Consider the following 26,965-nt stretch of genomic DNA (forward strand, 5'->3'; position numbering starts at 1 on the left):
CCTAAGGAATATGATGCATTGTATCTGAATGGAAGACACAATTGCAGATCAATGATGAGAGACTAGGAGAAGTTAATATCAAGAGAGGAATATTTCAAGGAGATTCACTATCACCACTACTATTTGTCATTGCACTGTTTCCTCTGTCAACAATACCGAATAACTCAGGCAATGGCTATCAAACATCAAAAACATCGGCCAAACTAGCCCACCTCCTTTACATGGACGAACTAAAGCTGCATGGAAAAACACCATATGAAATATAATCGCTGCTCAACATTGTTCATATATATAGACAAGATATTGCAATGGAGCAGTGGTGGAATTCTACCAGTTTCTCTATTGGTTTGGTGATCGTGCACTGTGCACTCAGCTTTCCAAACACCAACTGAGGCTCTGCTGCATCAATCAGCTGAGAGGATAAAGAACAGAAAAGCACAGGGCAGGTAGGAGGGCCGATCCTGTGCTTTTCTCTCCCCTCTCAGCTGATTGTCGAAGCTTTTTTTACTACTGGTTCAGCCGAACTGGGCAGCTCTGGTAGCATTTCACTACTGCAATGGAGTTTGGATTGGACAATGTGCTACACTCACTACAAACAAAGAAAAATAGTGAAAATTGAAGGAATCAAAATGCCCCATGGAAATAACATAAAGAGTCTGGATGAAGATGATTATTACAAATATCTGGGTATCCTTTTTTTTTAACCGTATCAACCATTAGCACCAGTCACTGGTGTTGAGGTAATTCCCTGTTAGGAGAATGAGTGCATATAGGGAGGCGTAGTGAGAGTGGTGAAGAATAACACACAAGTAGCACACAGATACACTGTATAGTAAAATGTAGGTTTTTACTTCCAATAAACGTTTAAGCAAAGTCCAAACAAGCAGTCCAAGTCATTCACAGTTAAAGCAGTCAGTTTTCAGTCCAGGCATAATCCAGTAACAAAGTCCAGTATCAAAAACAGTTCAGTAACAGACTTACATCAAACCCAAGAAGAACTATGACCAGCAAACAATCAATGGTCAATAGGAACGGCAACACTCTCCAGAACAACAGAACAGAACAACCCAGGTTTCTGGCTCCATCTTATGGCCGTTTGAGAAACCACACCCAATTCCAATTTTAGCATTCCCTTAAAGAGACAGTATTAAAATATCTATCCTGGTTTATATATTTTCCAACCCAACTATTAGGTGACTTACATTCCTAACATTCTCCCCTTTGGGTAGGACAATATATACAACCTTACATTCTAAGTCCATAATCCTCACAGCAAGCCTTATGCTTTACAGAGCCTTGGGCTTTTGTTAAATGATCTGCGATGTTGTTTTCTGACATACAGTATTCCAGCTTAATCATCTTACTTTGCACACATTGTCTCACATTTAAATATCTTAAATCTGTGTGTTTTGATCTTGTCTTAACAGCAATATTTGAAGCCATTTGTATTGCTGATTGGTTGTTTTCATAAACAACAATAGAATCTGTTACATCAATTCCCATATCAATTAATAGTTGCTTATAACAAATTAAATCTGTACATAATAAAGATAAACATGAGAATTCAGCCTCCATTGTTGACAAACTTAGATGTTTCTGTCGAATAGACCTCCATCCAATCAACACCTTTCCCAATCATACTACAGTACCCAATGTAGATTTACATGTATTTATGTCTGTAGAAAAATTTGCATCAGCATATGCAGTTAAAATCAGTTCATCCTTAGGCTCCAAATACAATGCATAATGCATTGTTTGTTTCAGATATCTTAACACACGCTTAGCAGCTTGCCAGTGCTTTTCAGTTGGCTCAGCGTTAAATCTCGCTAATTGGTTAACATTGTATACTATATCTGGCCTTGACCATTTACTGAGATAAGATAAACTACCAATCAAGGACTGATAAATGTTCTTATCAAAAACAGGACTTTGAACATCACTATGGCTAAACTCTTGGCTCATCAGTGTTTTAGCTGGTTTACAAAGTTCCATTTTAAAACTTTTTAGTAATTGGTTAATTTTATCTGCCTGTGAGATTTTGTATCCTCCCCTAGTTCTATCTATCTTTAAACCAAGATATTGTTTGATTTCTCCTAATTATTTTATCTTAAATTTCTTCTCTAACAGTGAAATCATTTTAGTAGCTTCTTGTTCAGTTTGGTGATTAATGCTATGTCATCAGTAAACAATAGCAACAATTAATTTATACCATTACTTTCTCTTTTGAACAAACATGGATCGGCCATGCCAGCTACAAAACCTATCTTAGTTAATTCCTTAACTATACATTGGTTCCACTCATATCCTGATTGCTTCAAGCCATAAAGACTCTTTTTCAATCTCAGGCAATCAGTTGTATTATCATTTTTGATACCTAATGGTTTTTTAAAATATATAGTGTGTTGCAACGGTGCATGCAGATATGCCGTCTCTACATCCAAATGATTTACAATGTATTTCTCCTTAGCTGCCCACACTAATGCTGCTCTTAATGTAGTAGCCTTCACACTAGGTGAAAACACCTCATCATAGTCATTTGCTGTCTGATTGAACCCTTGTGCTACTAACCTGGCTTTATGAGTAACAGTCCCATCTACACTAGTCTTAAGCTTATAAATCCATTTACACCCAATGGCATGTTTACCTGGTGGTATTCTGACATTTTCATATACCTCCAGTTTTTGTAAGGATTTCAGTTCCTTATCCATTGCTTCCTGCCAAGCAGCCTGATCCTTAGCAGGATACAGTTTTAGTTCACTATAGTTACTTGGAACTGTATTCACTTGGCATACAACACTAGCCTGATATCTATCAGGCGGTCGTGTTACACGGGTTGAACGTCTTGGTATTACAGGGCTTACTGGTGGACTCAGCTGTGCCACCTGCTCCTGTTCTCCTACCTCCTCCTGTGCCTGTTCTCCTACTTCCTCCTGTGCTTCCTCTTTAATGGCTATTTGTGGTTTACTTATTTCATCTTTAGGGACTATTTGGGTGTCAATAATAATATAATTGCTGGTATTTTCCTCGACTCTTTCTCCTTTCTCAATTTATATGCTAGCCATCTACCTGGCTTATTTGCATCCTCAAAATAATTCTGTTTAGCATTCCTAATTTTCTGTGCCAGTTCTTCTTTATCTATTAAGTCCATTTTATGTTTAGTTATATCCAGTTTCAGTTTGACATCTTTTCTGTGTGGCGTTTTCTGTAGTTCTTTTTCAAGTCTCTTATATTCGTCATCCAAGGCTTTAAGAGTTTGCCTTTTCCTAATATTCTTTTTTCTTGTATAGTCTATTATCAAGCCTCTGACATAGGCCTTCATTGTATCCCAAACATTCTGTGTTGAGGTGTCTTCTTTTCTATTCTCTTTAAAGAAAAAGGCCAATTCTTTCTCCATCCATTGTATGAATTCCTTATCCTTTAAGATAGTATTATTTAATGTCCATCTCGATCTTTTCCTTTGTCCCTTCCATTTAATTGTCAATGGGTTATGGTCAGCCCAAGTGCTTGTTTCAATATTAACTTCTTGAATACTAGACATTAAATCTGTTGAAATCCAAATCATATCCAGTCTGGACCATGATAAATGCCTATTTGAATAAAACGTAAATTGCTTAGATTTATTATTTCTTTCTCTCCATATGTCTTTTAAAGTTAATTCATCTATCATTTTAAAAAAAGATTTAGGAAGAGTTTTTCTGTTATGCTTTACTGCTGTTGCAATATAATCAAGTTTATTATCCACAATTCCGTTAAAGTCTCCCATCATAATTGTATTAGCATAGTCAAGTTCAGCAATCTTAGTATGTAATTTTCTATAGAATTCTTCCTGTTTATCATTCGGGGCATAAATTGCAATCAAAAGTATCTTTCTATTATTGTCCATTATTTCTACCATTAATATTCTCCCATCATCATCTGTATAAATCATTTTTGCTGGTATGGCCTCTTTAATATATAGAACCACCCCTCTTTTCTTGGATTGTGTCAAAGAGGTAAACAATTTCCCTAATTTTGGTTGTAATAACAATTGTTCATGTTGCTTTTTAATATGAACTTCTTGTAAACAAATTATGTCAAACTTTAATTTCATTAATTTATGGAAAGTCTTCCTTCTCTTAACAGCTGAATTCAGTCCATTTATATTCATTGTAATCAATTTTTTCTCTTCCATAATTATGTTTTATATTTAGATTTAACCACTCTCGTGGGTCTTGCCTCACGTTGATCTTTAATATCCACTTGTCCACCTACTGCACCTTCTTCTTTTCTGATTTCCATTTGTTCCTCTTGGGATTCAATTGATGGGACCTCCTTTCCTGCCCCTCCTTCTCTCCCTCCAAGAACCTCTGCACAAAACAGTTCTGCTTTCTCGATTGAATCAATTCTATGTCTCTGTTCCTGCCACGTAAACATCAATCCTTCTGGGATCAACCATCTGTAAGACACCTCTTTTTCCAATAACCTTTTAGTCAGGAATCGATATTCTCTTCTCATCTCTCTCACTCTTCTAGGTATTTGTTTTAAAACCAAAATTTCTTTATCTTTGTATTTCAGTGGCCTCTCTCTTGCTACTTGCAATACTTGTGTCTTCATAGATTTTTTAACAAATCTAATATGAACTTCTCTTGGTAGGTTATTTCTCATCGCATATCTTGTAAAGACTCGATATATCTCATCTATTCCATCCATCATCTTCTCTTCTGTTATCTCGAGCGCCTCCGCCAAGATTCCTACCATTATCGCAGCCAAATCTTGTCCTTTTTCTTCTTCTATGTTTTGAAATCTGAGATAAAATTCTGATCTATCCAACTCCCACTTCAACATCTCACTTTTTTCTTGTTCAATCACTGTTAATCTATTGTCAATATTTCCAATCTTCTCCTCTCTTCGTTTGCCCCCCTCTTCAACATTTTGAAGTCTCTCCTCATATTTTACCATCATCTGTTGGATACTTTCCACTTTTTCCTCCATCCTACCTGTTCTTTGTTCAATAGTATCCATTTTTACCTTAAGATCTTGAATTCCTTGCATAATCATCTGAAAGGATACTCTTTCTTGTTCTTTTTCTTTATCTTGCTTTAACAATGTCTGAATTGAGCGCTGTCCAGATGGTGGGGAGGCAGAAGCAGACATAGAGGCACCCGAAGATATAAGTTTCTTACTCATTTTAAGTGGTTCCAACTCTTCAAGTTCTTTCAAATTTTAATCCACAAAAAAATATGAAGTTATAATCCAAGATAAAAAGGCCAACAATAAAAAAGCCAATAGTGAGAGAGAAAAAAAGAAAAAATTCTTCAAATTCTTCCTGACCTTAATCCAGTTAAAAAAAAATAATCCATAAAAAAGAGTAAAAGTAAGAATAAAAACCCAATAATAATAATAAACAAGACAAAGCCAAAAAAGGAGAAGGAAAAAAGAAAAGGAGAAAAAAAACAAAGCAAAAACCAAGAAAAATAAGTTTATTCAAATTCCACACCTTAGTCCAGCCAGAAAAAAAAGAAACCTCAATTGAAAAAAGGAAAAAGAAATAGTCCACTGATGTACATTAAAAAAAAGGAAAAAAGAAAAAACAGGATCCAAATGGACAGGAGAAAAAATAAAGCAAGTTAAATCAAGATAAAATAAAAATAAAAGAAAAATTCAGAGGCTTCCCTTTGCAAATAAATCAGGCTTAAAAGTAAAGACCTTGATGTTAGTGGAGGGGGTGGCGGAACTCAAAAAAAGAATTAGAAAAAAAGAATATGCAACAATACACTGCACTCTATTTAATTATCCAAGGCTCTAATTATAACTCCCTTCTCTTTCCCACAAGCTTCAAAGCTAAGCCATAAATATCCAGAAAGACACCTGTAATAATATTCCACAGAGTGCTTTCCTCTATCTTATCAAAGGATGTCCTTGAGAAGAAGAGTCTGTTTTTTTCCAATTCAAGTAAAATATTTCCAAGCCTCTAGATGGCAGTGTTACGAAGTATCTTAGTTCTCACTTTCCCCCCTCCTCTCTGAAGAGCATAATAAACAAGGGAAAGCCGACGTGGAATACACAAAAGCAAAAACAAAATCAAAAGGAGCCTCTAGCCTAAAAATGAAAAATCCAGAAGAAGAATAAAACATATAAGTATAAAAAAAAAAAAAACAGTCCAGTTATCCAATAAATAACAATAAAGTCCGGAAGCAAAGAAAAGAAAAAAAAAATGGATTCTCTCTTTGACGTTTCCCTAAAAGAAACGCCGCTTAGTCAGTTTTGTCAAAAAAAAAAAAAATCACACAGATTTCTTCAAATAGTCAGAGTAAACTTTCAAAGCTCAAAAAATTAAATAAAAAAAAGATTCTCACCCAACCGACAAACTCTTTCTCAAACTCTTTCCTTCTGGAGCCGCCCAGTATAAGATGTTTTATAAGATGTTTTACAGGTGGCATTTCCCCCCGACAAGGATAGCAAGAATGTTCAAGAACAAATCCGAAAAATGCTGGAAGTGTCATCAGAAACCTGGTTCATACTACCATATGTGGTGGACTTGTGAGGATGCTAGAAAATATTGGACTAAAATCCACATGTGGCTGGAAAAAATGACGAAGAAGCATATAGACTTGAAACCGGAGTTTTTTCTATTGGGAATCCTACCAGATACTTATAGTAAAGAGCTGAAATATTTGATTGTAAACGTATTGACTGCTGCTAGGATTGTATTTGCAAAAAATTGGAAAAATGAGAAAATTCCATTGCAAGAAGAAGTTGTAAAGAAAATTTTGGAATGTGCTGAGATGAGTAGATTGACTTTTGAAATTAGAGAGCAAGAAGATAAACAATTTTATTTAGTTTGGGATCTTTTCTATCAATGGTTGAATGATGAAATATTAAAATATAAAAGTTAGATAATAAGGAATAATATTGAATTTATTTTCCTTTTCTTTTTATTGTTGTTTGATACTATATTTATATAATAGTTTTTCTGTTTCTTTCTTTTTCTTATTTGGGATAGAATTGGTATGATTATAAGATTTGTTTTAGAATAAAATATTTAAAATATAGTTATCTCACAAAGGCATGATCGAATAAAAGTTTAGTCAAATTTTTTTTCTTTTTTTTAATAGTGATACTATGATTTATAAATTTGTATTGATAAGAGTATTATATAAGGTAATTGTAATTGTGACTATGAGGTGAATGCACAAAACTGATGGACCAACCGACTTACTGTGTGTACAAAAATATGGGGGAGCTGATACTTTTATGTTTTGTCGTTGTGTTTTGTATGTTAAAAAACAATAAAAAATTTAAAATAATAATAATAATAATAATATAATTGCTGGATTCCTGTTCCAGTTTATCCCACCCAACGTGCTCAAGAAATTTAGCACTAGGGCTACAGTAAACATGAACTGTGCCTTGATCCCAGAATCAAAATGATCTTTGGTTGGCCTCATAACCTACGAAAAATAATTTCTTAGACCTATGTTGCCCTTTCATTCTTACTTGTGAGGTAATATGCACCAATGATGGAGCTCCAAATGTGTGTAGGTAACTTAAATTTGGTTTTCTGCCATGCCAACGAGTGAATGGCAATTCTTCAGTTGTTGTGTTAATCACATTGTTTAACACATGGTTGCTACACAGGTTGCTACACATCACCCCACAGTGTTTCAGGCAAACCTGAATCAGATAACATAGTGCGAGCCATGACTTATAACGTTTGCCCTCTTCATTCTACAAACGAGTTATGTTGTGGTCTGTAAGGTGCAGAACATTTATGCTCGACACCAGCCAATTTCAGCATTGTTTGGAATCTCTTGTTAGTAAATTCAGTCCCATTATCAGTAACTAAAGTAATTACTTTACTCCTCATTTTTCTCTCAGCAAATCTTAGCCAATTAAAGAAATGTTGGAATGTTTCTGTTTTGTTTTTCATGAGATAGCAGAAACCATACAGTGAGTAATGGTCCATTATACTCAAAATATAGCAGGCACCTCCCAAACTAGCTTTCTTAGGACCAATTATGCCAGCAAACACAACCTCTAAAAGTTCATAGGTCTTAAACCCATTAAATCTGTTTGCTGGAATAACCTTGTTTTTCTCTTGGCTACAAGCATTGCAGTTTAAATACTTGCTACAGGGTTTCAATTTTACTCCTCTGACAATTCAACGGTTTGTTTGAGCATTTTGAAATTAATGTGCCCCAGACGTCTATGCAGTAAATGTATACATTCATCATGTGGCTTAACATTGTTACAAACCAAGTTAGCCATCTTCAACTGGTCATCATGTATCACATATGAATCATTCTCTAAAGTAGCAGTAACACTTTTACCCTCTTTTTCTATTATACAGTTATCTTCCCTAAAGGTTACTACATAACCAATATTAACTAAAGCCCTTACTGATAACAAATTAAATTTCAGTTTAGGTACATATAAGATAGTTAAATGCTCATTTACACAAGAACAATATGCAGTACCTTCACCGGATGCTTTCATCTTCCATCCATTTGCCAATGATACATGTTGCTTACTCGTGGATATCTTTACAAACCTCTCTCTATTTCTAGTAATGCACTGCGATGCTCCACTATCAACAACCCACAAATCATGGTTTACAGCTGAATTGCTAGACATAGCTAAACTAACATTCTTCCTGGCCTTCTGTTGATTACCAGTATTCTGTTGTTTTCCTTTCTTACAGAATCTAGCTATATGTCCCCAAGCCCCATAAGAAAAACATTTCCTAACAGTATAGGCAGTTGAACACAAATCCTCTTCTTGTGGTTGTTCCTTCCTCAGTTGGTTCCTATCCAGTTGTCTTCTTTCTTCTTCTAACAACCTTCCAGTTATGTCAGTCAATGTCAATTTATCTTTGGTCAGGACTTCCAGTGAAGATACGTAATCATCATAACTTTCATCCAATGAGGAAAGAATGATGTAAACTTGATGCAGCTCTGAAAATATCAGTTCCTTTTCATGTAGCTCTTGAAAAGTTCTTTTCATGAAGTTCAAATGAGCTAACATATCTTCACCTTTCAAAAGACGTGCTCTAAACAGTTTACGTGTAAGATGTATGTGTGCATCTACACTGTCACGAACATAAATCCTCTTCAAATTCTCTCAACACCTAGCAGCAGACTCTTCTCCACGAATATGGAGTAGCTGCTGGTCACTCAGTGTTAGTCCAATTATACAAAGAGCTCGTTTGTTGGTTCATTTAAAGTCAGCAAGCTTCTTGACATCATCCTCATTTTCTGGATCCCAAGCATTTACATCCAGTGGGTCTTGAACTACGTTCCATAACCCTTCTCTACACAGAAGTAGACTGCACTTCATAGACCAGGAAACATAGTTTGTTCCATCCAACCGGGTTGTTAGTGATAAACTTGTTGAAGTGTCTTGTGCCATCTTTACCAGGATAGTAACCCACAATTAAACAGTAAACAGCTGTCTGTATACAGTACTGTGCATTCACACCAACTCTCAGTTATCTGAGCCTGGTATGGCCTGGGCCCATAACCAGTGTTGAGGTGATTCCCCGTTAGAAGAATGAGCGCATACAGGCAGACGTAGTGAGAGTGCTGAAGAATAATACACAACTAGCACACAGATACACTGTATAGTAAAATGTAGGTTTTTACTTCCAATAAATGTTTAAGCAAAGTCCAAACAAGCAGTCCAAGTCATTCACAGTTAAAGCAGTCAGTTTTCAGTCCAGGCATAATCCAGTAACAAAGTCCAGTATCAAAAACAGTTCAGTAACAGACTTACATCAAACCCAAGAAGAACTATGACCAGCAAACAATCAATGGTCAATAGGAACGGCAACACTCTCCAGAACAACAGAACAAAACAACCCAGGTTTCTGGCTCCATCTTATGGCCGTTTGAGGAACTACACCTAATTACAATTTTAGCATTTCCTTAAAGAGACAGTATTAAAATATCTATCCTGGTTTATATATTTTCCAACCCAACTATTAGGTGATTTCCATTCCTAACAACGGGTATTTGTGATACATTTTTAAATGTTCAGTTTGAGTTTCATGTTCAATGAGTAAAAGAGATAATAATGACAATAATAATAGTATGCCACCTGGTTCTCTGTGACTCTGGGTAATTTGCAACAATAAAAAATACAATAAAAGCAATAAACACAATGAAACGAACACTTAGTGAATAGTGGCTGGTCTTCAAGGCTCTTCTAAACAACAGCAGAGTGGAGTACATTCAGATTTTCAGGGAATCTCATTGCAGAAGGCAGACACTGCTACATGCAACATGCATTTCTGGGGTCCTGACATTGTTTAATCAAAGGAACTTGGAATGTGCCAATCCTACAGGCTCAAATTGTCCAGGCATATGCTATGGGAGACAAATAGTCCCTCAAACAACTAGACCAAGTAGGGCTTCATAAGTTATAACCAGCAAAATTGAGTTGAACCCAGAAGCAAACTGGTAAAATTCATGAAATACAGGTGCTACATGATTATAATGAGGAAAGCCCATTACTGCTTTTGCCTCTACATGCTGGACTAATTGAAGTTTCCAGGGGGTCTTCAAGGGCAGCTCAATATAGACTGTATCGCAGTAGTCAAGCTGTGAGCTGATTACTCACAGTCAGTGAGTAGTGTTGGGACTTATCATAGTGGTGGGACTTATCTCTGGGGGAGATGAGTCTGCCTACCGAGATGAGGTGGACCTGTTGCTTCGTGGTGTGGAGACAATAACTTGGTCCTCAACACCAATAAGACCAAGGAGCTTATAGTGGATTATAGAAGGAACATATCAGATATCCAGCCCTTGCTTATCAATGCCGACCGAGTGGAGCAAGTGGCCAGTTTTAAGTTTCCTAAAAGAGGACCTGACCTGGGGTGCCCACATTGCAGCCCTGGTCAAAAGGGCCCAGCAGAGATTATACTACCTGAGACTTCTCAGAAAACTGCTGGTGACCTTCTACTGCTGCAGCATAGGGAGCATTTTAACATACTGCACTTCTGTATGGTTTGTCAATTGCACAGTGGCAGATAGGAAAGCACTCCAGATGGTTAATGTCATTGCCCAGAAGATCATTGGTTGCCCTCTCCCCTCTTTGGAAGAGCTTTATAGCTCCCGCTGCCTTAAGAAAGTTCAAAACATTCTCAAAGATCCATCTTATCCTGGGAACCCTTTTTTTGAACTATTACCATCTGGCAGTCAGTACAGAATAATAAAAACAAGGACAAATAGGCTGAAAAACAGCTTCTATCCCAGGGCAGTAGCTCCTTTGAATTCTGCTGTATAGTGCACTGTAGGTGTGGTGTCAGGGATTTTTGGTTCAATGTGTGAAGGGTGATGGATGTGTGTTTGTGTTTATTTTCATGGTCATGGTCATGATGTATGCTGAAGATGGTGTTTGATTTTGTTGTACAAGGTGCAATTGACAATGAAGTAAACTTACTAACTTACTTACTTACTTACTTACTTACTTACTTACTGGGGCATCAGTGACTATATGAAGGCCCCCAATCTAGTAAAGGGCTCAACTGGTACACCAGATGGTACATAATCTTTCCTGGTCCAGCTGAATATTCTCTTCAACCAGGAGCTTCAAGTCCAGGAAGACCCTCAAACTGCATATCAACCTTGAATTTCTATCTCATGCAAGATCATCGATGGAATATGGCTCATATACCACAGCTTATATTTCACAGTGAATGCACAAAGTGTAGTGCATACATTTTTATCTTTTCCTCACTTGAAAATACATAATGAAATTATAGTGCATACAGTATTAATTTACCCCTAGTAATTCATTAGAATAGTTTTCAATTAAAATAATTTTGGTATTTCTTTTGTTAGAAATTTATTTTCTTAATTACAAATTAAATTAATTACAAATTCAGCTGAATGTTTTTATTCATTGGAATTACAAATTTTATATTTCTTCACCTTCTTCATTATAACTATAGAAACCTGATAGTCTCTTCTATAATTTTTAGGAGATCCTGGCAGTGGAAAGACTACTATGATAGATAATATGCTTGGAAGACTCCAAAAAGATGGATTAAATATAAGGAGGAAAACAATATTAGGAGAGGTCTTTTACTACAATGAAACTAAAATAACAAGGTAACTGCTAAGAAATTTAGAGTACAATTCAAGCTCATTCTTGAATATATTGGTCCAAATTTCAATTACAAATTTCTCGGTTCTATCATATCTCAAGACCTAAAATGGACACCTAACATCAAAAATATCATCAAAAAATCACAACAAAGAATGTTCTTTCTGTGCCAATTCAGAAAGCTCAAACTACCCAGGAGCTGCTAATACAGTTCTACAGAGGAATTATTAAGTCTGTCATCGGCACTCTATAACTGTCTGGTTTGGTTCTGTAACCTAACAAGACAGACACAGACTTCAGAGAATAATTAGGACTGCAGAAAAAACAATTGCTACCAATCTGCCTTCCATCGAGGACCTGTATACTGCACGAGTCAAAAAGAGGGCTGTGAAAATATTTACAGATCCCTCACATCCTGGACATAAACTGTTTCAACTCCTACCCTCAAAATGACGCTATAGAGCACTACACATCAGAACAAATAGACACAAGATCAGTTTTTTCCTGAATACCATCACTCTACTAAACAAATAATTCCTTCAACACTGTCAAACTATTTACTAAGTCTGCATTACTATTACTGTTAATCTTCCCATCCTTCCTTTCACCCATCTTCTCCCACTTATGACTATATGACTGTAATTTTGTTGCTTGTATCCTTATGATTTTTATTGACTGTTTCCTAATATGATTTGATTGCTTATTGTAGCCTATGACTATATTCTGTTTACTATATACCCAATGACTATATAACCCTATGGCTATTATTAAGTGTTGTACCTTATGATTCTTGACCAATGTATCTTGCATGTACACTGGAAGCATATGCATCAAGACAAATTCCTTGTGTGTCCAATCACAATTGGCCAATAAAGACTTCTATTCTATTCTAAATATTTCAGCAATACCTGACTAATATGTTAATGGTAAAACAAAAGAGAGACTATCTCTTTTCTTCCCAGTGTCATTTTTTAATTAAGTCTGATGAGGTCTGTAGGGGGCGTGCATAAGCGCACCAACCTGCCTAGCATCCCTGTCCTATTGTTGTTGTTTTTTCATTTTTTTCTTATGGTAAAGGACTGGGAAACTTTTGAATCCTTTATCTACATCTCCAGTTTCCAGTTTTTTTTCCTCCTTTTTTGATTTATGACTTTTCAACTCAGGGTAGGAGTCACTGGACTTCTAAATCATAATCATTCCTGTCTGATGTGACTCAGTGTATTTTCTTTGAATAAAGTTGTTAATGTTAATGACTTATCTGTATAAATAAATTAACAATAGTAAAGTAATAATATGTACAGATTTAATATACTGGAAAATGCTAGAAAGTAATAACTCCAACTAATTTATTGTTTGATGATTTTTTTGTGAGAACTGGCAAAGTTTATTAATTTGTGTTTTCTTCATTTTGTGTTTATGTTTTGCTGTTTAGCTTGAACTTCAGTTTGCTGAAAACAGATCAATTTCGTAACTCTTGGAAAATAACACATTCTTCAACCAGAGAATTACGTATGTCATTGATTTTAAAGAAAGAAGAAAATGTCTTAGGGTTAGATTTTAAATTATGATATATTAAATTTTAAAGAAATAAGTTCTTTAAAGTCCAAACAATGGCTAATGTTAAATACTGAAATTACATCCTTACTGAAAAAAGAACCCACTAAAGAGATTAAGATTGGCCAAATTTAAAAGAAAATAAAAAATGGTTCCATAAAATAGCTCAGAATTTTATTACTTTGACTTTATTTCATTTCTCTATAGACATCTGTGTTTCTTTGGTACATATAGAGAGCATGTTGGTATCTTTCACTGCCAGCCTAATATACCAATTAATTTATAAGATTTATACATTGACTTCATAAAGTTTTAAGTGGTGTAAATAAGACTAATAACATAATGCAGTAATAATATAGAAGGGAAAATCAATTTATGGCATATTCTTTTGAACCTTCTTACAAGTCTTTTAAAGCATTGATACATTAGCTTAGGATACAGCCACCTAAATCAATTCTCAAAGTTGAGAATCTTGAAGTAGATTCATGACTGGCATAGAGTAAGTTTATCTATTAAATTTTTAACTGATTCTATTCTTTTGCTTTGTGCAGAGTCCCCTATTTTATAGCTTTGTTGAGAAATGACTGGGCCCTTTGAATCTTTCTACCATTTCAGATTACAAATTTTAATAATCATAGGAAACAATATGTTTCCTCTGAATACATATATGTCTGTGTAAATCTTAATAAAACATTATTAAGAATTGAGTTCAACCTGTTTTACTTCTGTGGTTTTAGAAAAAATAATATCCAAGAGGTATTCTAACAAGGAATTCTATTAGTTGTATGATACCAGCAAAAGTACTACACTTCTATTTTAACCCGAAAAATCAAATCAATAGCACTTAAATTGCCTTAAATGCAATAGTAACGCAGGTGACGTTTGCTGGCTTAGAATGCCTTTTTTCTACTTGATTCTGAGGCTGTTATTTATTAACAGCTATAAATTATATTATAGCTAATTTTACGTTATTATTTTTAAAAAATGTTATGATTATAATAAAATAATTAGGAATATGAAAAATATTTTAAACTTACAATCTTTCATAGTCAAAATGCTTCATTCTAACACTGACATATTTGTGTCACTTTTGAACATACCAGAAGTGTTTCTAGCTTGAAATACCTTGAACAGAAAATATTTTATATTTTAAAAAGGTTAAAAATTATTAAAATTCTAACAATTCAATTTGTTAAAGTTTCAGCTCTCAGCTCAGTAAGAGAGGATTCTGAAGTAGAAGAACCATCTTCAGGGCCTTTCATTTGTAAATTACAATTAGGTGCCCGTACAACTGCAGCTCAAACGAAGAGTTTGATCACCCAGAAATTAATACTGAAAAGTAAAGATGTCATAGGTGCGCCACAATCTCAACAAGTAAGAATGTTAATGAAAGCTTATTTGTAACTCACATACATAACAAGCAGTTTATTCAGTCTTTATTTCAAAGAAAATTGATTTGATCCACAATTAGTCTAATGCAAGAATCAGAGCATATTAACTTTAAAACATTTCAAGAATCTCAGATTCTTATATTCTTTAGAGATTCAAAGTAAAATACAAAGTAAAAATGTACATTTCAGAAAGTTGCCAAATCTCAGAAAATTTCAGGTGATATCTTGCAAAATCTAATGATCTTAGGAAACCTGAGCCATTTTAAAGAGTATCCTATTTTTAAGTGCTCATTACACAAAATAGTGCATTTTTGGGGATCCAGCTCCCAATTAATCTGGAGTAAAGGCAACCTTTTTCTTTTCTTTTGTATTAAAAATTGAGTATGAATGGCCCATGGGAAGAAGAGGATCTTTTAATCATAAGTGTTCTCATTCACTCAGTTTGATGATTCAAACAGTTACTGAATAATTTAAAAATGGAACTTTATAATCCGTCTAAAACACCGATAAGCCAGGAGTTTAGCCACAGTAATGTTCAAAATCCTGTTTTTTGATAAAGACATTTATCAATCACTGATTGGTAGCTTATCTTATTTTAGTAATTGATCAAGGCCAGACATAGCACATAGTGTTAACCAATTAGCCAGGTTTAATGCTGAATCTACTGAAGGCATGGCAAGCTGCAAAGCGTGTATTGAGATATCTTAAACGATGCATTGTGCATTATATTTGGAGCCTAAGGATGAATTAAGTTTAACTCCATATGCCGATGCAAGTTTCGCTACAGACGTACCTATACGTAAATCAACGTCAGGTACTGTAATGTTATTAGGAAAAGTGTTAATTGGATGGCATGTCTATTCAGCAAAAACATCTAAGCTTATCAACAATGGAGGCTAATTTCTCATGTTTGTCTCTATTATGTATGGATTTAGTTTGTTATAAACTATTGATTGATATGGGAATTAAACGAACCTATTGTATATGAAGACAACCAATCAGCAATTCAGATGGCTTCCAATCTCGCTGTTAAGACAAGATCAAAACACACTGATCTAAGATATCTAAATGTGAGACAATGTGTTGAAAGTAAAATGATTACACTGGAGTATTGCATGTCAGAGAATAACATTGCAGATCATTTTACAAAAGCCCAGGGCACTGTAAAACATAAGACTTGCTGTGAGGAATATGGACTTAAACTGCAAGGTTTTATATATTGTCCTACCCAAAGGGGAGAATGTTAGGAATGATAGTCACCTAACAGTTGGGTTGGCAATATATAAACCAGGATAGTTAATTTAAGATTGTTGTATCTTAAAGAGAATGCTGTAATTGTGATCGGCTGAGGTTCCTCCAAAGGCCATAAGATGGATCCAGAAACCTGGTTTGTTCTTCTTGCATTTTCTGTATTGCCATTTTGCCTGATTCTGCTTGGATTTCTGTGAGTCTTGCAACTGTTAGCAAACTCCGTTTACGGAACTTTGTTTATGATACTGAACTTCATTTCTGGATTATCCCTGGACTGATACTAACTGCTTTAACCATGTATGATTTGGACTGTTTTTTGGACTTTGTTTACCCATTTACTGGAAGTAAAACCTACATTTTACTATTCATTGTATTTGTATGCTGGTTGTGTGTTATTCAACATCACTCTCTCTATGTTTCCCTGAGTGCAATCATTCTCCTAATGGGGAATACCTCAACAGCACCTATTCAGTGACTGAGTACAATATATACTGTAGAATAGAATAACAGAGTTGGAAGGGACCTTGGAGGTCTTCTAGTCCAATCCCTTGATATATATGCATAATAGATCATACTTATTATATGTAAAAATGTAAATACCACAGATAGAAATTAAGTGTCTAATATTTTTGTTAATGTACTTTAGATATGATAATCATTTGTGTTTTTTATTGTACTTATTTCAAGGCACTACTGTTCATTGATGATCTGAACATGCCAGTCGCAGAAATATATGGATCCAAGCCACCATTAGAGTTCATCCGTCAGTTTGTGGAGTTGGGAGGATTTTATGACACTAAACACCTTGAATGGAAAGTATGTTTAATATGGGTAACATTTCTTTTGTTATTTTTGATTTTTGTTAAATTAAGATCTTTTCATTAAAAAATTTGTCATGTAAATATAGTATTCTGGATCAGTTGAAATTCATTCCCCATGTTAATCAGTCTATATTCTTAGGCACATAGGTTTAGGAGAGAAATTAGGATTTTTAAATTCATTTTTAAAGTACAGGTAATCCTCAATCTACAAATGTAATGGAGCCTTTCAATTACATTAATAATCTGAGGATTCATTAATTGGAACTCATTAAATGAACAAGCCTCATCCCTCTTCTCCCCAAAGCATTTGTTAATCAAATGTGTGGGTCATTAAGAGTGCATGGGGTACCTCAGGAGCGGGGAAGACCATGGGAGGCCTAGTGCAGGGACAAGACTACTGCCTCCAGCCACCAAAGGCCTCCTTCCACCCACTGAGAGATCCCATGCTCCTCTTTCCACACTTAGGGTCCCAAGCTGTTTGTGTTCTAACCAAGGCTTCCTGAGACACCAACAAACACACATAAAATCAAAACCTCTTTTATTTTAGTTCAATGGCTATGAATTATCATCATTCACAGCCGAGAATGAGTCTTAACCAGTTATAATTAGTCCCAGGGACACCTGCCAAAGTTCTTCGAGAGACTTCGGATAAGAATGCACCTTATCTTACTTGAAGTTCTGCCAAAGACTAAAGTCCCAATTACTCTTTACAAAACCAAACAGAGAACAAATTCACCACAGATCTTTCAGGGTCCAAACCAATCAGAGTGAACGACGTTGCTTCTTGCAAAGGTTTTCCTGCCATTGGACTTCCTATATACCTTATAGGAGAGGCAATCACCTCCAAGCCTTAATCCTGAGTCGCCTCTTTTGTCTTAGCTGCTCTTGCCTTCTGGCAGCTCTGTGCACACACGCACTGGGAACAGGCTCCCCTTGTTCCTCTGCCTTGCTGCTGCCAAATTCTGAAGGCTCCGGAGTCGGCACATAACTCCCAGATGGTCCTGGCCCCATCTATGTATTGGACACAGGACCCTCATCCGAGTCCTCCCAGACTCCCGGACTGGTTCCTGTTCTTCCCCATTGTCCGATTCTGCTGCTGTCTTCACAGCCTGCCGGTGAAGCACAACAATTTGGGCCTTTCCTTCCCAACCTCTCTTCAATCACTTGCCTTTGGCGCCACATTTGCCTCCTGTGTAGCCCTGGGTGCTGGAGCCATTGTCAGCAGGCAGAAAAGTGCTTGGCTAGCCTCTCACCTCCCCCATCAAGCCCCAGCCTCTCTCAGAAGTGGGCACAGCCCTGTCCCTCGGCATGAAGTGCTGAACCACCTGGATTTCAGCAATTATGCTACCATGAAACTGCAGAGCTTGTTGCGCATTGGCTCTACACCCCTCACACCGACTGTTGCAGCCTGCAGGTGCCTTCCTGCCTGCCAGATCTCCTTCCCTGATTTCAGAAGTTGCATGCTGAGGATCTAGAGAGCTTGGCATGCCTCTTCCCTGCATCCCTCCCTTGCCAGGCACACATCGCAAGATAATCAATTCTGTTTTCCAGTTCTGTCTCATTTCTCCACACAGTTCAAGACAGTCTTTTTTCTCTGGAGAAATGGAAAAGCTGTGTTGCAAAAGGAAAAAAACATGTAGGGAAACTAAAGAAGAATAATCCAAAACCATTGCTTTCCCCAATGCAGACTCAGTACTCAAGTCTGCCAAGATCCTTCTGAATTTTGAGCTAATCTTCTAAAGTATTGAAGTATATCAGAGTTTTAAGTAAATTAATTTGTTGTGTTCACCTTTGATTTAGCTCTTAGAATTGCAGACCTTTTAGTTACTATCTTGATTTTTCAATTCAGGTTTTTAATTATACAGTCAGCAGCTATCTTGAGTTTGTGAGCTATATTAGTTACATCATGAATTATACTACAGTTATATTACGGATAATTTGATACACATTTTTCCATTTTAAAGTTGTTTTTTCTTGGGATTATTTAATAAAAATTTTAATGAGCCTGAAGTATTTCTGAAGAGATTTGTATTTTTATCTATATTTGTGATGTATGAAGCTCTGAACCTAAAGAAGTCCGAATACCTGACCACTGACAATGAAATGACAGGCTCCATCCACGTGAACGGGCAGGAGCTACCGCGCGCCTCCACCTTCAAGTACCTGGGAACTACTCTTGGGGAAGAAGGCCTACTACAAACTGAGGTGGCAGCCAGGATCAATGCAGCGTGGGGCAAATGGAAGTCCGTCACGGGCGTCCTCTGTGACAAGAAGATGCCGATGCGCCTGAAGGCGAAAATCTATAACTCTGTGGTGCGCCCCGTGGCCATATACGGCGCAGAGTGCTGGCCGACGACCAAAGAAGTCGAAAGCAGACTCCAGATAATGGAGATGCGAATGCTCCGATGGTCGGTAGGCCTCACCCTACTCGATCGCGTCAGGAACGAAGAAGTGCGTAGACGGTTCAACGTCGTGCCCATCCCCACGGTCATGAGGCAGTCCCGGCTACGATGGTTCGGCCACGTGAGCCGCGCCAAGGAAGAATCCATCATCAAATCTGTAATGAAGGTGACTGTCGGAGGAGCGAGACCGCGTGGTAGACCTAAACAACGCTGGATGGACACGATCAAGGCCGATCTAGAGATCGCGAAGGCAGACCCGACACACGTGGCAGACAGAGAGGTGTGGAAGCAGTACTCAAGGACATTAGCGGACCTCGCCCGAGCGCGAGACAAACGCTGAAGAAAAAGAAGAAGAAGAAGAAGAAGCTCTGTACTTATCCTAGGAACAGATGGATTTCTTTTAATTGCATTAGAACCTTTTTCATAAGAATGTATAAATTCATTATCAATTATCCTGAACCAGTATAACAATATTATAAATATGTTGATTTATAGGTTGTTGATTTTTTAAATTGCTATCTTATGTATTTTTCTAATAGCATGTTCAGGACATTGCCACAGTTGCATGCTGTACACCTCTAAACGTAGGAAGTAATGAGATTAGTACTCGTCTTCTGTCCCATTTTTGCATCTTAGTTTTGCCTGCAACTTCCTTACAGTCTTTGCAACGCATTTTCCAGGTAACTATCCCAAGACCTTTATTTATTTAGTTTTACAAAGAGCAAAAAACCCTAATGAACTTAGATTTATATAGTGCTTTACAGCACTCTCTGGGCAGTTTACAGAGCCAGCATATTGCCCCAAACAATCGGGTCCCCATTTTACTGGCCTCGGAAGGATGGAAGTCAATCTTGAGCTGGAAAGAATTGAACTCCTGGCTATGGGCAGAGTTTGCCTGCAATACTGCATTCTAACCAGTGCCTCACTAGGGCTTTTAGAAATACCCTTATATAAAAAAGGAATTGAAGACTGAAAAATTGCTGAACACTAGAACATTGGATAATGATGGCACTTACAATCAATTTAGCAACCTTTTTAGAAATATGCAGTTACACAGGTTGACTCAGCCTTCCATCCTTCCGAGGTGGGTAAAATGAGGACCCAAATTGTTGGGGGCAATATGCTGACTGTAAACTACTTTGAGAGGGCTGTAAAGCACTATAAAGTGGTATATAAGTCTAAGTAGTATTGCTATTGCTACTGTCAGCCAAGAGAAGAAGAGTTACCTTTGAGCAGTTATGAGAAAGGGTTAGAAAATATATTGTTATCTCACCACAAAATCTAGAAGAGAGCAAAAATGCATTAGGGACTATTTCTAGCAGCTAGTAGGGACAAAGTTTATCATCTGGAATATTTTTAAATTGTCCTTCTAATAACGAAAGTGGCAAATATAGTAGGCATGATTGAAATATTTGCTGCTTGAAATATTGCATTACATTACTTTTTTTTTTTTGCAATATTTCAAGTTTACTGATAATGTTGTGTTCTTGTGGAAGACAGGCTTGCACCTGCTTGGTTTGGGCAAGTATAATCATGTTCAAAATCAAACCCTGCAGGGTAGCAAAGGCCCATCAAGACCCTTGTAACTTCCAGATGCTCAGATAGCCCTGCAACAGCATCAAATGTGTGTGTGTGTGTGTGTGTGTGTGTGTGTGTGTGTGTGTTTTCTGAGGTTTTTACAGGTATTTGTATGGAGAAAACTTTACTCCGAGAAGCACAAAGCCAAAGACACAAGCCTGAAGATGACGAATGAGATTTTGTCGAAACGTCGCCAAGATACTTCCAATTTTACGTGGGAGAAAACCCGAATAACCAAAGATCCATATATAAAACCTCAGGAAACAAATGTCATTATAGTTGTGCTTTTAAAGTTGTAGCAACGTTTCAGCAGAATCTCATCTGCCATCATCAGGCTTCTGTATTGTGTTCATCTGTGAAGCCTGATGATGGCAGATGAGATTCTGCTGAAACGTGCTACATTTAAAAGCACAACTATAATGACATGGGAAAATACCCGAACAAAGCTGAATACCATACATGTAAGTACCCACAAAAACTTTATATATATATATATATATATATATATATATATATATATATATATATATATATATATATATATATATACATACATACATACATACATATGGCATTCAGCTTTGTTAGTATTTTCCACGTCATTGTAGTTGTGCTTTTAAAGTTGTGCTTTTAAAGTTGCTACAACTTTAAAAGCACAACTACAATGACGTGGGAAAATACCCGAACAAAGCTGAATGCCATACATGTAGGTACCCGCGAAAACTTAAGAATATATATATATTCTATATATATATATATTATCAGTGGTTTCATATATTTACATATTAAAGAGGAAAAGGGAGAGACCAGTGCTCTGAGGCACCTAACTTTACAGTGGCCTAGGTCTCAATCTCTCTTCAGTCTCCTCACCAACTGACCATGGAGAAAGGAGGAGAACCACCACAAAACCATGCCTTTCAACTCCCAGAGCCAATCCTCAAGGATAGTATGTCAGTATCAAAAGCCACTGAGAGATCCAGGACAGTTGCACAATCCCCATATTAGCCCACCAAAGATCATTAGCACCAAGGGTGGGATTCAAAAATCCCAACAACTGGTTATCTGCCCAGTTGCTGGGTGGGTGTGGCCTACCAAAACTTCTGGGAGGGCCATTTTTTGCCTTCCCCAGAGTCAGGAGGCTTCCCTCTGGCTTCTGGGAGGATGAAAATGGACTCTCCTGGGCTCTGGAGACCCTCCGGAAGCCAGAAACAGGCCTCTTCCGGAACTTTCAGGAGGACCATTTTTCATCCTCCCAGAGCTTCTGCACAGACTCTGCAATTACCTGCATCCAAAATGGGCCACGTGGAGACTCCTGGGAGGGAAGAGGTAGGGCCAGCCATTTGGTTCAATTACTGGTTCGGTGAACCAGATGTAAATGTAACATCTGGATTGCCCGAACCGGCTGAATCCCACCCCTGTTTAGCACACAAAAGCAATACTATCTCAGTGCTGTACCCTGAACCAAGACTGAAAAGGGTCCAGATTCATACAGGGTCCTTTGAAGCTGCATACCAACCACCCTCTCAACAACCTTCCCGCAAAAGAAAAGGTTAGAGACTGGGTGAAATTTGTCCAATGAAGGCAAAACATTAGAAGTTCTGCCATTGTTGAAGGCATTGAGAAATATAGTCAGGAAATATCTCTGAAACAATGACTCTATGGGTCATGGGTTGTCCAGTATAATCCTGCAGAGAAATTGATACTGCATCTAGACAGATAATTATGATTGCTTGAATGCTCTCAAATGCTTTTTTCAGTGTACATTTAGACAGTTTGTTACACAGTGCTGTTTCCATAAAGCCTGTTTTATTACATTATGTAAAATGCTTACAATTCATTTTGAAAATATCTAAAATAATGTAGTGTAATATAACTATGGTAACAACAGTTTCTTTAAAGTAATGTACTGTACATAACTTAGCATCTTTATTATTAAATTATAATAAATGGAAAATATTTTACAATTGTCTTAAATGTATGAAATATTTTTATAGGTACGTCTGGGAACATACTTTTACATCAATAGATTCTTGGTTGAAGTTCAGAAGTGTACAGATAATTTAACATGCTGCTCTATTGCACTGTACTATAGAATGCTTCATAAAATGCTTCCAACACCTGCTAAATGCCATTATATATTTAATCTACGAGATCTTTTTAAGGTTTGTATTTCTTGATTTTTCAATTGGTTAATGGTTAATCAGTGAAGTATAGGTAGCCTCATTTGATGATAACATTTGGGACCTGCAAATCAGTTATTAACAGTTGCTAAGTGAAATAGTGACTATGCTTATGATCTTATTTTACCCCTCCTTTACTTTACCGATCAAAGAACTTTAAATGCAAGGATTGGTCATAAGATTACTTTTCAATCATTATGGTTCTCGAATAATCACTAAAAAAAGACTATTTGTATTCCATAAGTTAGAGAATAGGAAAGGAAAAAGACTTTCAAATAGAAAGGTTGCTTAAAAGAAGTACATAAATAGGTTATGATCAAAACTGTCATAATGTGAAGAAGGAAGGAGGATTTTAAGCCAGGATTATACATTTTACTGAACAACTACAAACTCCTCTTTTCTTTATTGACTCTGCTTCCTTTTACTTTTCCTGCTATGAACCCTCTGTCATCATACTCAATAAAACATATACATAAACAATACTATATAAACAAATAATGTTTACTAGTATATACCATGTTTCTACAACAAAATCTCCCCCCCCCCCCATAGGAAGACCCTGCATGTTTTCTAGGCATAAAATGAAATTAAGCCCCTCCCCCAATTTTAGGCCTATTTTTAAACATGAGAAATTGGGGAGGAGGGCGGGGGGGAACTTGCTGTTAGGAGCGCCCTGTGGGCAGCCACGCCTCACCACCAGCCCACTCCTAATGGCCAATCATGGCAGAGTGTGAAGGGCTCCCTACCCCCACCAAGCACCTTTGCTGCAGACCCGGGTATGGTGCTAGTTGCAGGCCGGGTCAGCAGGCAGGCGGTGGTGGCGTGGATGTTGACCTCGGCAGGGCACTTTAAATTGAGAGACCTTCGGCGCCCGCCGCTGCTGCTTCCTCCGTCGCTGTTGCTTTCCCTTCACATTCCTCCACTGGCAGCATTTCACCCACTTCTTGGGTGGGGGAGCCACCTCTGTAGCTTCCATGGTTCCCTAGTGCTTTTCCATTATTTTATCTTTTAAATGTTTCCATTAATTCCATCATTGTAATTTTCCCTTCCAACATAATTTTAATTTCTTCTGACACTTTAGGTAGTTCCATCTTCTTTAGATATTCCTCTATTTCTCCTTTTCCACTTGTTCTTCTTTATATAATTCTCTATAATATTTATGTATTATTTCTTTCTTATCTTCATTTCTATAACACAACTTCCCTTTATCATCCATTAGTTGAGATATCCTTTTCTTTTCTTTCTCTTTTTTCAGTTTATACACCAACCATCTTCCTGGCTTATTTGCATTTTCAGAAAAGTTTTGTTTAGTATATTTTATTTTTTGTGCTAGTTCTTCTTTATCTATTATTTCCATTTTATGTTTTGTCAGTCATTTTATTCTGAATTTCTTTTTTGCAGATTTTTTTGTAATTCTGCTTTCAGTTTTTTATATTCTTCTTCTAACATTTTTGTGCTTGTCTTTTCTTTCAATTTCTCTTTCCAGTATATGTTATTGTTGGTCCTCTTATATAAGCTTTATCTGTATCCCACACATTTTGTAATGAGGTTTCTTCTTTCTTATTTTGTTCGAAGAAAATTTTTAATTACTTTTTCATACAGTATATTCAATATATTCTTTTTCTCTCAGTATTAGATTGTTCATTGTTCATCTTGACCTCTTCTTTTGTCTTTTCCATATTACTTTAATTGTATTATGATCTGCCCATACATTTGTTTCAATGCTTATGTCTTGTATAATAGCAATTATCTCTGTTGTTGCCCATATCATATCTATTCTGGACCAAGATAAATGTCTGTTTGAATAAAATGTATATTATTGCTATTCTGGATATCTTTCTCTCCATGCTTCTTGAACTGCTAATTCTTCTGCCATTTTAAAAAATGATAGATAGTATTTTTCGATTCTTTTTGACTTTTGTGTTTTATAGTCCTTTTTCTACTATCTACTATTGTATTGTAATCTCCAATAACACAAATATATTCATATTCCAGTTCTGTTATTTTTTATGTAATTTGTCATAAAATTCATCTTGTCTTTCATTTGGGGCATAAAAAGCCACTAGTTATGTCCGTTTATAGTTCATCAATATTTCAACTATCAGTACTCTCCCTTCATTGTCTTGGTAAATTAATTCTGTTTTTATACTGTCTTTTATATAAAATGTTATTCCTCTTTTGCTTTGTTGTGCCAATGTAGTGTATAGTCTTCCAATCTTACGGTGGTCTAATACTTTCTCATATTGTTTCTTAATATGCACTTCTTGCAAACAAATTATATCCAATTTTAGTTTCTCTAATTTATTAAATATTCTTTTCCTTTTGATTGCCAAAATTTAATCCATTTATATTAATCATCATTAACTTAATTTCTTCATCCATGGTCTTATTTGTGGTATGCTCTAGTTGCCCTTGTCACTCTCATCTCTCTTTGCTCTCTTGGTTTCTCTTCTTCCCTGGTTGTTCTCTCTTCCTGCATTTTTTCTTCTTCTCTTTGTTGTCTTTCCTCCCTCTCTGCAGTTTCTTCTTGCAGTTTTATTTCTCGCATGTTCTCTTTTCACCTTCATATTCTCTGATGTATTGGTCATAAAATAGTTCTGCTTTCTCAATGGTATCTAGTCTGTGTCTTTGCTCTCATCAAGTCACTATTATTCCCTCCGGTATCAGCCATCTAAAATTAATTTGTCTTTTAATCAAGCATTTTGTCAAAAACTGATATTCTCTTCTCAGATCTCTTACACTTCTTGGTATTTGTTTCAACACTGTTATCTCCTTTACTTTATATTTCAATGGTTCATCTTTCACTGCCTTTAATATCTCTGTTCTTATGGCCTTCTTTGCAAATCTAATATGTACTTATCTGGTAGCTTATTTTTCATTCCGTATCTGGTCTGAACTCTGAAGATTTCATCCACATCATATATCATTTTCTCTTTTGTCTCTTTTCTGGCTGCTGCAAGTAAGTCTGTCATTATGTCTGCTAAGTTCTACTTTTTTTCTTCTATATTTTGGAATCTTAGATAATAGTCAGTCTTGTCCATCTCCAACATTATAATTTTCTTTTCTTTAGTTTGGTCAGATCTTGATAATCTGAAATCCATTTCTCCTACTTTTTGTTCTATTATAGAAGTTTTTTCTTCCATTTCCCCCATTCATTCCTCATTCCATCATTATTTGTTGGATATTCTCTATTTCCCCTTCTACATTATCTACTTTTCCTTCCATCTTCCCTACTTTTTCATCCACTTTCCCTATTTTGTCATCCATTTTTGCCATTTGATCTTGCATTGTTTGAAGTATTGCTTTAATTTCCGCCTGCATTGTCACTGCCTTTCCTTGTTGAATATTCAAGTCAAGAGAATTCTGCCATCTAGGAGTGGATGTCGCAGAAGATGAGGCTGAGGATAGTGCAGATGTCACTGTTTTTTTCATCTTGAAATTTTTGACTAATTTTCTCTTATCAATTTATAGTCCACAAGATCTTTCCCCAAACAAAAGAAACTTTCTTCAGGTTCTTCTATACTTTAATCCAATATATTCCCTAGTAATAATACTGCAATCTGAGAAGATATATAAAAAAGAAATCATCAAGAGAGCTCAGTAAAAATGGGAGAGCCCCCCCCAAAAGGAAACATTAAAAAAGAAAGAAGAAAAAAAAATTAAGTCCAAAAATTAATTCTACCAATAAAAAGGAGAAAGAATAG

At 36.2% G+C, this 26,965-nt stretch overlaps 1 protein-coding gene across 1 annotated transcript in view; it reads left to right on the top strand.

Moving 5' to 3' along the window:
- Positions 1-26,965, top strand: part of DNAH14 (dynein axonemal heavy chain 14) — a 244,663-nt gene that overhangs the window by 127,356 nt on the left and 90,342 nt on the right. The window contains 6 exon segments of the mRNA XM_087929036.1: positions 11,960-12,110; positions 13,529-13,593; positions 14,837-15,012; positions 16,968-17,096; positions 20,043-20,183; positions 23,076-23,243. Of these exon segments, the coding sequence (XP_087785162.1) occupies positions 11,960-12,110; positions 13,529-13,593; positions 14,837-15,012; positions 16,968-17,096; positions 20,043-20,183; positions 23,076-23,243 (830 nt within the window).

This window comes from Pseudonaja textilis, chromosome 1 (genome assembly GCF_049901715.1).
Source record: "Pseudonaja textilis isolate UNSWEBS1 chromosome 1, rPseTex1.2, whole genome shotgun sequence".
NCBI lineage: Eukaryota > Metazoa > Chordata > Lepidosauria > Squamata > Elapidae > Pseudonaja > Pseudonaja textilis.